The sequence below is a fragment of the Morone saxatilis genome, unplaced genomic scaffold (assembly GCF_004916995.1).
Source record: "Morone saxatilis isolate NCDOM2014 unplaced genomic scaffold, NCSU_SB_2.0 Contig2, whole genome shotgun sequence".
Lineage (NCBI taxonomy): Eukaryota > Metazoa > Chordata > Actinopteri > Moronidae > Morone > Morone saxatilis.
Genome location: NW_023339762.1, coordinates 4278207 through 4292543, shown reverse-complemented (window position 1 = coordinate 4292543; position 14337 = coordinate 4278207). Strand labels below are relative to the sequence as shown.

The 14337-nt window shown below is 38.6% G+C and overlaps 1 protein-coding gene across 1 annotated transcript in view; it reads right to left on the bottom strand.

The window, feature by feature from the left end:
• The window catches only part of nrn1la (neuritin 1-like a), a 13828-nt gene extending 8758 nt beyond the window's left edge, over nt 1-5070 (bottom strand). Inside the window, exons 1-2 of the mRNA XM_035664805.1 lie at nt 5049-5070; nt 1774-1918 (exon numbers count right to left, since the gene is read on the bottom strand). Coding sequence (XP_035520698.1) covers nt 1774-1918; nt 5049-5070 — 167 coding nt within the window. The remainder of the gene's footprint in view (nt 1-1773; nt 1919-5048) is intronic.
• Between the last annotated feature and the right edge of the window lie 9267 nt (nt 5071-14337).

Sequence of the window (14337 nt, the reverse complement as noted above, 5' to 3'; positions counted from 1 at the left end):
CCTGAATATAGGAATTGTTATGTCTTCGTTACCTTAAGCTTCTTGGAAAAGGGTGAAAAAGGTCTTGGATCAGTGTTTGTATGCCATGCAGGGTTATGACTCTCAAATGTCACAGCTGTCATAGGAATCACCCACTCAGGTCTGCACTCGAGATGCTGTTTCCACAAAAAAATTTCACTTTGGTAAAATGGAAAAAATATGAACAACAGCCATAGTATCATTACAGTTTATAATTCCTGAAACTAAAAGGTTGTGGAGGTTAAAATCACTCAGTTTGAAGGCGCTGCATTTAGTCTTTTTAAACATTGTCAAATTAACTGTGATACCTTGGCACAAAAAAATGACACACTGAGCAAGATAAACATGTTGGAAGTGATTTCTCCTTCAAGTCCAACTGACTCCTGGCAGAGTTGTGGCAATCTAGCAGTCATGCTGCATAAATCATTGTAATCATTTGTTTTGTGAAAGACTCAATATCCCTCTCACATAATCCAAGTCAGTAAAATCATTTTTTATTTAATCAGGGACTACATCACAATCCTGTGATGTGTGCTCGTCAAAGACGCATCACAAGAGGAATTCTCAATGGCAAATGAAAGTTTAGTTTGCAACAGTGGAGGGGGAAACATCAACTACCTTGATGTCAGTTTGGTGCACCAGCGTCTTCAATATCTTGCTGTTGATGACACAGAACTGAATCTACTAACTGCAGCTCTCTCTTCAAGGTATTCGGCCCACTGTGCAGGATTCCCTATCCATGTCAAGTGTATTGAACAGGCAGCTCCGTTCTCTTATTTATGTAGGTAATACTACTGGGGAGAATTTAAAGCATGTAGTTAATTACCTTTAAAGCCCCAGTCCATGATTACATATACACTAACACATTTTAAAACCCTGTTTCTCCTTCACAACAGCCATGAAACTGTAGTGACATAGTCCAATTTGTATAAGGTACATTTACTAATGTGTCCACATAAGTCCACATGAAATGGTGCTATTTGCTTCTGCATATTTATGTATTTCCTGTAAAAAACAGGCAGCTAGGGAGGGAGCCAATAGCACTGTCTGTCTCCCAGTCCAGCAGCAGCTCTGCCGGATATTCACTCTGTGTGGCTAAAAGTTGAAGATTGATTGACGGGTGAATTTCATGATATTGGTTGAAATTATTCAATTCATGCTTACATAAGCACATGTCACTGTTTGTTTTACAGGAAGAACAAATTATTGTATTTTGATACAAAATACGAAGAATTTTTTTTTCTAAATGTTTTGGCCTACATTGTTAAACAAAGGTACAATATAACTGAAGATACAGTCTTAAAGGGACAAAATGTTGTTACCTGGACTTGTGTGTTCACAGCTATTTTAGCAAATATTATTCTTGTAACGTGTGAGCAGGCCAGGAGTTAGTCCAGAGAGGGATTAGAGAGCCAAGACTTTGATCTGTGGAATTAATTGTACAGAAGTAAGGCTTGGACGTGCCATATTGATATCAGATAGCGGAATGATTTTGTGGAATTGTAAAATGCTTGTCTAAACTTTTGTCTCCAAAAGCCTTGCATAGTCAGTTCCAGCTTGGAGAATGCCTGCTGCTTTCCCCAGAGAGCTTCTGTCTTTGTTTTCTAAACCCTCTCTCCTAAAGTAACTGAATACTCACTAATACTGACCCAACTGCCCTGTGGGGTTTAGAAATGCATATTTGAATACTGAAATGCAGCAGACTTCCTATTTAGGCGACTCAGTGCTTTGGTATGTGTGTGATTACACACTCACCTGCAGATGGTGTGTATCTCGTGTGTGTCTTCATCCTTGCGGGCGCTGTCCGTCAGACTGTCACCCAGTGCCATCAGACACTGAGCGAAACCCTTATAGATGGAGTGACACCTTCTGGCTGCAGCAACAGGGCAGGGGCTCAGCACTGGAAAACACAAGCAACACACATGCAGAGACAAGATGAATTAAAAGTCAAACTCGCTCTGTAATGTGAAGTGAGAAATCAATCAAAGCAGAAATATCAATGCAGCCTTTGACAATAAATGTATTTCTGTTTCTCTCTGTTAATGGCTGCAGCTGTTGGACCAGAGTGCGACGAGACGAGTGAGCAGACAAAAAGAGGGTCCGTGCAGTTCTTTGTTTCAATGATGGACTGAGAGGTTGAGTGTTATCAATCATACACAGAGCTACAAACAGCCGTGGGTCCATCTGCAATCCCCTTCCCTTCTCACTCATTCAGTGTTTAAATGTCGCTGCTGATCGATTGCTCACATCAAAGATGAGAAGACAAGGCTCTTTGACCAGAAAAAAAGCCCAGTCCAACAGTCGGCCAATCCTAATTTAGAAGACGGGATTAAGATGGTAATCAGTCACTTTTTTGAAAGTGTTTTCCCTTTTTTAAACAGTTTCCAATGATGGCTTCCCACATGGTTCTGTTTAACAAACCATCTGGCGCAGGCAGGTTAAGAATGGGCATGTCAACACACACAAAATGGAGACAAGTGTGGACCTAGCTCTTGTTCTAAGTGTCTTTGATCAGTATATAAAATGTTATAATAATCAACTCTGCAATAGACCTTTTTCACAGCAGCCATTTTACATGAAATAGTAGGGTAAACACAGGTGTTACCAATGATACTAATAATTGTAGCAGTACCATTTAGTGTAGCAGAGTCTTTCGACTGAGCCAACATGCACAACAGCAGCACCCTGACTCTGTTTGACCTGAACGGAACTGAACGTTAATTAGTATCATTGGTATTATGTTTACCCTACTATTTCATGTCAAAATGGCTGCTGTGAAAAAGGTCTATTGTGATGTGTGTCTCCAAACACACACCAGTGGGTCTTTTGGCCACATGAATTGAAAAAGCAGCATGAATTGATTTTTTGGCCACTTAGGGGCAGTGAGATGCAAACAGTTGCCTATTTACACATCCAGCAGACACAGAGCAACATTAGCATTCTTGTCATGTTGCTATCCATACAATGAATGCAAGTCCAATATTCACTTTCCTTTTGGTTTTTGGTCTCAACCAAGGTATTCATAGTTAACTAAAACTAAATAAAAAATGAAAAATTGGTGTGAAAGGCACATTTTAGTTAATAATAATAATAATAATAATAATAATAATTAGATTTTAGAAGAAAAAATCTAATTGAATTGATATTGTGTACTTACAAAACTAAACTACAACAAAATATAAAGGAAATGTCTTAGGTTTTAGTCCTATTTGTCAACACAACAAGCATGAGGAGGCATTGGTGCATTTGTTTATTGACACTGGGATGACTAATGTGTGACTCAATGTGTTTGTACAGTAATACCTATTCTGATAATACCCCTCATATTATAATAAAAAAACTGAAGCTAATAGTGAAACTCATTAAAACTAAACTAAAACTACAGGTTTTAAAAAACAAAATAAAAAAACTATAATAACTCTGGTCTCCACCAAATATCTCTTTATTTAACTACCAAATGCTTCACCATGATCACCAGCTAGTCGTTGAAAATAGCTGCCAGTTGGGGCCAAAAATGACACAGATGAGAGCTCTGATTGGGAATTTAAAAAAATCAAAACAATGAGATGAAAAAAACACAAAACACTGTGTAGAGTCAAGAGGAACTGCAGAGTCACTACCCCTGCACAGTGAATATTAAGTATTGATTATTGCAGATTTAACAATAAAATATAAATGCAACACATAACTCTACATGCTCTTACTACAGAAATAATATTTTAAAAAATGATCCAAACAAGAGTAAAAACAACAAATGTCAGGTGTCAAGCAGCTCAGGCTGTCAGTTGTCAGCATGGATTGTCAGGACACTCACAGATGGAGAACGAGGTGTTTACTGTCAGTTGTACGTATAAAGATGACATGCATGACAAACCGTGCTTTGGCAGGAGAGAGAGGAATCCAAGTTTAATATTGAAGACTTAATTTTTGTATTTGTTGTACAACTGTCCACAGCATGATGAATCATTTGTAAATAACTCAGCTCAGTCCCAATGTATCCAGTTGTCCTGTTGCAGAGTCATATCAGGTGAAACCAAAAGATGAGTGCCACTTCAGGAAACCGCTTCTTGGTCATGTCTTTATGCAAATGTGGAGAAACCCGAAACCTAAGCGTCTCCCAGGATTTTAAAGTCAGTGCAGGATTCATAGATGCACGGACACACACCCACTGAGATCCCAGTCTCACAAGTCATTCACTTTGTACATAGCTATTCACAGCATCTCACTAAAGCTCAAAACTGTTTGTTGAGTCAGACTTGAGAAGGAGAAAATTCTTCCAGAGAGATCTGTATTTGTTTAAAATATTTTGAAATAATTATTAACAATTATTCAGTCATTTTGGTATTGTACCACCATTTACGGAGAACTGAAATGACAGTGAACTAAGCTTTCATGTACACGCTGTAGAGACAGAGCTCTCTTCTGGGATGTGGGCACCACTGTTTGATTAGGCTGATCCTTTCTCATCTTTTAAGCAGCGGCAAATGAATGTGAATCAGAAGCCTGCAAAGACTTCAAGAAGTGGTAAAGCGTCATGAAAACAGAATATGGAATTATTCCATCACAGGCTTTTACATTTCCATTCTCGCTTCCCTCATTCAACTCAAAGCTCCTTCATCCTTTCTCGACATTTATAGCCTAGTTCCAGACCTTTCAATTACCGCCCACAGATTTCTCAATGATTCAAATAGGCCTAGTCTTGTGCTTACTGACGTCTGTTTGCCTGTTTGGAAAAACAACCAATCAGAGTTTTGTAGGCAGGATTAAGATTTTTGACAAGGAAAATGTTGTCTTCTAGAAGTTACATTTTTATAATATAAGTTATTTGCTTTCCTTGTTATGTATGTTGTATTAGTATTAGTGCTTGGAAACTTGATGCTAAATAGTGGGGGTCACATCCTAGTGTGTGTTTGAGCAACAAAAGCACTTTCGTTAAGGAAATATTATGATTTTGGTCAAATATTACTAAATAAACACATCAATCAATGTCATTCAAATAAGGAATTACCTCTCTATACAGTAGTCCTTACTGGTAGTGGTGGAGTCCGCCATTCTAGTGCTGGGTTCAGATTGCTCATGATGGAGCTGTATTGAGGTATTGTCAATGCAAACGACAGCTTCAGAATCAGAATTAGCTTAATTGTACACATACAAGGAATTTGACTTTAGTTTTTTATTGCTCTCAATGTCACATTGAAAGCAGTCACAGCAAACACAATATAAATATGTCATCAAGACACTCCTGGTCATTTTTGTCTTCCAAAAATCAAAAAATTAAATCCGTGAAGAATGATCTGATTTTTTTCTTAAAAAATTATTAATTATTAATGGATTATATAAACTTATATTATCCGGTTTATCTGTCAGACAGCACCTTGAACTAGTCCATGTTAATTCAAATGTTAGCTACCATTCACCATTGCAGTCACGCTAACATTAACTCTCAAATACCTTTTAAAAGCTTACCTGAGAACATTAATGTTTCATAAAGTGTGTGCAAAAGATGTGCTGTTGGAGTTTATGTAACAGTCCTACCCTCTATCTTTCCCTCCAGAGGGACATGGGTTAGCTTTGCTTCTCCCATGTGACAAGTATTGTGACATGTCACAATCAGTTGTGTGAGGAGTGGTGCTCCAAAAGCTCTGTGGTAGCATCAAAAGCTAAAAAACAATAATTTTGGAAGTAGGGTTGAGTGACAGGCAACATGTTATTTGGATTTAATGACTAAGCTCTTTTGGTATTATTATTCCGCACATCACTTCAAGCATGTGAGAGTATTAGAGTAAGGTGTGCATGAAAATACAATACTATCTTAAAGAATCAATCATTTACCAAGCTGCAAGACAGATCATAGCAATACAAAAATGTCATGTTTTATCTATTTACCAAGAGTGGACATTGTATTGTAAAAGTGAATATTGTAGGAAAACAATGAAATACTGATACTGATATGTTCAGTGTCAACATTTTGTAACTTGCCAAATACATTAATTAACAATGTTTCCTCATTATAATGTTAAAAATGTAATCTGGGTAGAATTAATTTTTACATATTTTTGTAGGTGCAAATTAACATGATACAGCTGCAATTTCTAGGAGACTGGACTGAACAAGAATATGGCAACAAACATGGATAAAATTGATGCAGCTGTTTTCCTTTAATCCACTTCAAAAATGTTCTCCTCAGGAAATTGCTCCCGCAGCTTCTGTGTTGACTGAAAATGATGCCGGCAGGACAGATGCATTACTTTTTGCTAACTGATTAGACTGGATAATGCAATAAACGAAAAAAGATTATCAGGCTACAACATTTTTTGCTTTTATTGCTGAAGCACGTTTTACAGCTTTGGAAAATGAAGTACAGGGAACCTCACCCCCTTTACAGGTGCAAAGGAGAAATTGCAATGGCTGAGAAATGCACAAAAACCACAAACCACTCTAGAGCCAGTGTTGGGTTTGTCCATTCCAGGGCTGATGGTAAGAAACTGTAAAAACTAAACTAAAACCTTCACTTGATGGGCTCAAAGAAATTTAAATATCCAATAAGTGATTGACACAAACCTTTCTGAAATATATTTGCGGTAAGGATGATACACAGGCATCTTCTTATCTCATTTGCTCCTCACTTGTGGGACGAGACAAAAGGAGGTGCAGTGAAATGTTTTGGCACTTTCTTTCTTTTCACCATCTGTTGTGTATTCCTGCCTTTCTTCTATCTGAATTAATCTCTTTACTCATTCATCTCAAAGCTTCTGTCTCATAACGGGCAATGCACACCAATGACTACCAGCCTACTGAATTACAGTGTTTGAATAGTTATCACTGCATATATATGAGAGAGGGGTGATACAGAGTGGAACTCTAAATGAAAATAGAATATAGATAAAAACTGTGATATTACATTACTCATTATTAACACAAACAACAGATTAATTTCATTGGTTCTTTAAAGCTTTTACCTTTCATCACAACTCTGTTCACCTTAAAAGGTCCAACGTATAGGGTATCTATGGCGAGAAAAGTAGAATATAATATCATAGTATGGTTTTCATTCCAGTGTATGTAATCCACCTGAAAATAAGAATTGTATGTGTTTTCCATTACCTTGGAATGAGCTGTTTTTATCTGCAGAGGGAGCGGTTCCTCTTCTACGGAAGTATTGAACCACCATGTTTTTGGGCTGTCACTGTCCAGAGATCAGTGGGGAAGCTTTACTCTGTCACACGTCACTGAATTTGGAACCGAATGATAAGACATTTTTCCGATACTTGTCTAGTATTGACACAATACGGTCGATGCCATAGAAGTATCGAAGTTCGGTACACCCAATAAAAGTGCTGTTTTTTGCCACTGACCAGCAGAGTTAATTATTATTTGTCTGTTTTATGGACTTTGGATTTTCTGCCTTCTTCCTGTCAAATTTGCTTGCTTGTTTGGATTGCCTTACCTGGATCTGACTTGAGCCTGTCTGATTATCTGTAAGCTTTTGTTCATTGACTTCTGTTATCAATTAAATCATCTGCACTGCACCAGCTCTGCCTCACTAGTCTGCATTTGGGTTCAATCTCTTATACTCTTTGTTAACCTGTTTGACAAGCGTGACACACGGTCCCACACAGACCTCATGACTGGTTTCACAAAAAGCTGAGACAGTGTTACTAAAGCATCAGCTCACCCCAGAGGAGCCTCATTGGGACTTGTTGACAGCTGGCTCCTGAAGAGTAAGATCATTTTGGAGCTGGTGGTGACCGATATTTCACCGAGCTAAGATGGCCCCCTTCAAGGGTGTGACAGGCACAGATGCATCATGTCGTGATTAGTGTACAAGACGGAGGGGATAACGCTCCTGAAGAGTGTGACTGTCCCAGAAGTGGCTTGTCGTGTTGAGTAAAAGTCAGTGTGGCGCCTCGGCTGGAGCCTGGCAGGTGAACAGGAGATGCTAATTGGGTCAGACACTGCATCACCACAACTCTCCCCCCTCTCCCCAGAGACCTGCTGTTTAATATTTAATAAACCAGACCTTCTCCCACCCTCCCATTCACTTTGCGTTTGTGTTTTTTTCTAGGAAACCTATTGATTTCAGGCAGGGTTGTTCAAGGGGCCTGAAGATTATTGGCTTCACTCATCTCCATCAAGTTTTAATGAAGACCTGAGGAAGAAAAACTGCTGGAGAAGGAGAAAAGGAGACAGGTGTGAGAGTAAAAGAGGTGAAGATGGAGGTGAGGAGAGAGTGCAAGACTTAATGACAAATGAAGTAGTCACTATTAATAATTTAGTAGATTAATTAGGCAAGTTATCATCTGAAAAACAAGCAAACACTTTTTTATCAAAAGCCTGGGGTCACTGCTTTACTCATTGGTACCCCAATAATCCCTTTTTAAACACTAAAAAAATCTACCAACACCTCTACAGCTAACAAATCAATATGCTGCTGCTTGTTTTCTTAATCTGGACGCAAACAGAATTGTAAAAATGACAATTAGTGGTTTTCAGGGAAGTGAAGTGAAGCCAATGTGGAAGTGTTTCAAACCTACATTCAAGGACTAACAAGGGGGGCAGCTCCATTGGCTGAAAAATGAACCGACTTCTCTCTTGATTTTTCAGCTCAGTAAACAGTTTCCTAATAAGTTTTTGGTCTCAATCGCTAGTTTCAAGTCTTCCTCCCTACAGCAACATTTAGCAAATTATGGCCCAATTTAGGGTAAAATAGACAATAGAGGCGTGATTGCAAGTTATTCTCAGTGAGTCTGTCCAACCAATGGGTGATGTCCCAGTTTTTACACCTTGTTGCTACGTACAGATGGTTTTGGTCTCTGTTCCATATCAACCTTACTGTGAGAGAAAGACACTGCCAAGAAGTACATAACTTCATGAAAAAAACAAATTATAGTTTTTACATTCCTGTTTGTGTATGTGTATTATTCCCCTGCCTGCAGTGTTATGCTAAGCTAGGCTAACTATGTTCTGACTCCAGTTCCATATTTTAAGATAATGTCGATCTTCTCATCTCATTTAAAAATATTCTGCTGTTTCTAGCTGGGATATATTGTAGCAATAAGTATACATGAATTATGTCTAATTCATTGATGTTGTATTGATGTAAATGTAATGAATATAAAGAATATAAGGTAGTCCCACAATGCACTAATTTTAATTTCTACACTTTGAAAGTGGTCCTCTTCAGAAAAGGGCTGTATGATTATCTCCAGCAGCCACTATTCAAACTGAAATGAGTTCTGGGGGTGCAGTTGGGAAATCAAGGCAGGGACGCACATCTGTTCAACTGGCAGGAATTTGTTGTTTCTGGTTTGGCTTGTGAACTAATTCTCTGTTTTCAAGGCTTGATTGAACCTTTTCCACCTTACGCTGAGGTCACTAGGGGGTCTGACAAGGTGGCTTACTGGTTTAACTCTAATGGATCAGTGTTTTAACACTGTGCCCTTGCAGCAAGAAGGATACCAAAGGTCATTTGAATGGGCATTACTATGTGGTGTTTGTTTTCCTGGTTTCTCCCACATAGGACCACATGTGTGTCAGGAGCCTGTATACTATCCACAGATTTTCATGTATTTCAGGCCTTTTCGATCAAATAATCCCAGGATTTAAACTCCAGAAGGCAAGGTTCCTTTCCTTCCTGTTCCCTTCCTTCCTGTTGATTCTAGTTTTCATTGCATCTGAAGAACTTTGGAGTTCTGGCAAATTAGACTGATAATGGATTAACATTGAGCTAAATGCCAACATGCTTACACTGACAATATTGTCATGCCTCTTTAGTGTTTACAATGTTCACCATCTAACATTTGGTAATCAGCACAAACACAAAGTACAGCTGAGGGATAGGTTTTGCAGGTATTTGGTCATTTGCAAATTAAATCTTTAATCTGATGATGCTTGACGAAAAGGCTACATTCACAATTCAAGCCATAGCACTCAATGCTGATTTATTGCTCATTGATCTGATTTTGTTTTTGTTTGGGTGTTCACATTATTTGTTAAATGTGGCCCATATCAGATTTCACTGTAATCAGGTCACGGTCACCTGCACGATGAATAAAAGTCACATGAATTCTGATATGACTGTACACACTGAGGTCACATTGTAAAGAATCAGTCCTGAATATGATTTTGGCCACACATGATAGTGACCCAAATCAGAATTGAAAATTTCAGATTCCATGTGATTTGGTCTGTCCACACTGCCATGAATGTCACATATGAACACTTGTGCTTTCAGTGTAAACATAAAGTGAAGGGATCACCAAAGTTATTACAATCTTGAGGGGAACATCAATGTACCAAAATTCACAGCGATCCATCCAATAGTCATTGAATTTGATCAAAACAATGGTGGTGCTAGAGGAAAAGTCGGGGGATCAGAGGGTCATTAGGATACATCATCTGGGAACCAATCCATTCCTAATCAATCCAGCACATATTGAGATTTTTTCCCTGGATAAGTGGATAATTGGTGGCACTAGAGGAGACCTTAGGGATCACTAAAGTAGGGCTCATGGCAATCCATCCAATAATTTTGGTGACATTTCAGGAAAAACAAAACATTTCAATATTATGGCGGCGCAAAGGGTAAAGTCAGGAGCTCACCAACGTCACTGGGATTAATTATCTGGGGCCACGAATGTCTTTATTACATTTCATGGGAGTCTATCCAATAGCTGTCCACAACTTCAATCTGGGCCAAAGTGGTAGTTCGATCGGCCGAGACACTGACATTGCCAGCCCTAGAGAGGCTGAAAAGAAACAAGACAGATATTCACATTTGCTAGCAGCCTTGAGGCATGTGTTTAAGCAGTCAGTGCTGTTCAGCCTTGCAAACTCAACCCTGAAGTGCTACCTCCTGAGCAGAAACTTTTTTTGCAGTTAGATCCATGGTGTAGGAATCAAGCCCAGAACTAAATTCATGCAGTCGAAATGCAGTTAAATCTCCTAAAAAGGTTCCTGGAAAAGCTCTTGAGGTCGGGAAGGGCCAGCAGTCTGTTCCTCCTGTGATGTACATGTCACTGTTCAGGGTCTGACCCCAATTCCTGCTTAGTGAATGCTGGAATGTGTTCCATTCCCCTTAGAGGGGATAAGCAGGTAAAGAAAATAAATCATTGAATGAGTCCAAGACATAGCCAACTCAGAATTTAAATAGTCTGGGTCCACAGAGAATTATTAAAGCTCTTGCAGGACTTTCCCCATTAGTCAGAGGCAAGAATCTGTCAAGGTTAGTGCAGATGTGCGCTCACTGGCCTGAATCTGAATGGACTTTTCAACACCAGCAGGGCTGAGGTGCAGATGCTGAAATTTAAATATCACTGCTTTAAAAATGTTGCTTTATGACAAGAAGACATGGGCTAAGAAAGACATGGGTGTTGAGAAGAAAAGAGGCTGAAACAGGACATAAATATAAAAAAATCAAATACAGAGAGAAACACACTTTAAACTACTAATGCTTATTAGAAATATAACTCCAGTTGCATGGGACACATCAATGCTCAGGGGAGCAGGCAGATCAGTGAAGGGGCAGCTGATCAACTGCTTCTCAACCTGCCTTGATTAATATTTAATATCTGAACTAAGACTGAGCCCAGGGAGAGAGAGAGAGCAGCGGGAGCAGAGAGGTGGAGTGACTGATTGATATGGACAGCGAGAGAAATCTCCAGGCTTTGCAGGCTCGATTGTGATCGGAGAGAGATGAAGGGGATAGAAAGAGATGAAGAAATGTAGAAAAGCATTTCTCCGAGGGGCTTAATGAATTGCACTGATAAATAATATTTGCTGGCAGAATTGTTGATATCAGGAAACGCTGCTCTCAATGCACCCAATATAGTGCGATATAAGATCAGTATGATAAATGTTGAAGGATAAGACAAGTGTTATTATCAACAAATCCTAAGAAAAGACCAACAGCGTGTTAGTCCGATTCTCAATATTTTATGACTTCCCTACCCTGTCTGCCCTAGCTCATGTATTCCTTCCGAGGATGTGAATCTTTAAAAACAGGTCACGAATATATAGTTTTGTTTGTCAAAAAGGAGAAACTGATGTCCTAAAACAGCTGGGAATGTAGTTTGTGTAACAGCTCGAGTGTAGCCATTGTTGCAGGTTCTGACTCCTCACACTTTGGGGTCAACTTTTTGAAACTAAAGCAGTTGGGTGTTAGGTTTTTCACTTAGGCTGTGGGGCACCGCAGACAAGTAATTTTCCTGTCAAAGTAAAATGCTGATATTCAATCTCAATCTGATATCCCCCCTTGTTTGTTTACCGTCCCGTCTCCACCTTCTGATCCTCAAAAGAATCTGGCAGCCGGCTGGTTTAATCAGGTTTGGTCACGGGACAATACGGTATCTACAGTATGTAATTTTTGCCACTGGGTGGTCTCACAGCAAAACAATAGCAAAATATTAAGTTTGATGACGTGAAGTAGCGTGGGATCATGGGAGTTGTTGTCTTCAACACCATTGCTGTCATTGCAGTCAGCTTCTCCCAGTGAGGATTCCTTCAGTGTTCATCACTCAGGAGGTTTCTACCGGGAGCCAAATTACCCACAGAGGTCTCCTCCTCTCCAGAAAACTAAATGAAACTGTTATTTTCAGATTACCATTAAAATATAAACTTGAAAAAACTCACAAGAGTAATGGTGAAGATTTGGTTAGATCTGCTAAACAGCCTCGTCCTGCATGAGAAATGTACGCAGTTAAAACAACCAAAGAGCTAAGAGAAAAATAGGTAGAAAACACAAAATATGTCAAAAAAGGAAGCCTATTAAGTATGTATGATTGTTAAAAATAAAAAATACATAAATCAGCCAGAGAATTGTAGAAAATGTACCTAAAAATATCAGGAAAACTCATCTCTGATGCAATATTCACAAGAAATAATCTGCTCAAAATTCATTCAAATCACTCGTTTTACACAAACTTCCTGCAGTTACTGTGTTCACTGTTTGGGTCCATTGTACAGTTTATTACTTGTTCTCTACTGTTATTGTTATGCAGTGAATATAATATGAAATATCCCAAAAATATGTCACTTGGTCAGGGGTCGTCAGTTTACTCCGTGATGAAAGAGGTTGGGCACCATTGCTCTAGCTGATATTGTGCTTACATGTTCAATATTCCTAAACAATTTGCATTTAAAGATGTTATCACACAGCGAAACTGTGGCTGTATATTACTCCATTATGTTAACACAGTACACAATGCACAGTAGGAGGAATTTTGAGCTTAAAGGGGTCCAGCTCATTTTTGCCCAGGGTCCCCATGCATGCGAGTTAATCTATTTTCAGCCACAGATTAATGCACATTTGGTATACTACAGTCCTGAGTACTTACAGCAGCAGGAGGACATATTTGGACTCAAAACAAACAGTCAGTGCCCATATCAGTGGTAACTGACATGTTGCTTACATTAACCCAGTAACAGTGTGGCTCACTGATTTGTTGTAATAATGGAAGGGTACAGGGGAATAAGAAACATCAGGCTTTCCATACACAGATAATACTGGCTAATAGGCTCAATATATTGTTGGTTTAATGGCATTTGCTGACAATGCAACACATTAAAACCATCGCCAGGATCATCCATTAAACTTTACACCCAGTGAAACATCCTAAAAACCAAATGTTACATATATATATAATATGCTTGTGTATTTTCATCAAACACATTTCTCTTTAAGTGTAACAATGTAGTTTTTTTTGTGTGTGTGTGTGTTTGTATTTTCAGAAGAAATTACTCAGAGATCAATGTGGCATGTATCTTCTAGAAACAAAACTACATCAATCAAATTTAAGTAAGCAATATGCAGCGACACAGTGCTTTGTGATTTACGCTGTTGTTTTGAAAGATGTGACACATTTGTTGACCTTTGTTAGGTGTTCACATTTATTGGGATTGTTCGGGAAACTCAAAGAGACTCTTTTAGTGTCTTTGATTTATCAGAGATACTAGACGGCTCACCTTTTCCCCTTACACAGTCAACCAGCCCTTTGAAACTCATCTCTACTTATTAAAAGGAGTTTCTGAGAGTATATATTTATCATGAAAACATGAATCCAGAGAAAGCCATCATATAGTTTTTAAGATTTACTGTACGTCATTATTTGCTCTGCTCAAACGTCATTTAAGACCTTAAAAAACAGTGATGTTAAACATATTCAGTTTCACCCTCTGTGGCATGTTGATTCACTGATAATGGCAGCAATGAGATTTTTTAAAAGATGCTCTTTTTAAAGTATATATATTTATTGTCTTAATTACTAAAACACTATTTGACACAAGCACTGCCAGCCAGGTGCTTGGGTTTTTATAATACAA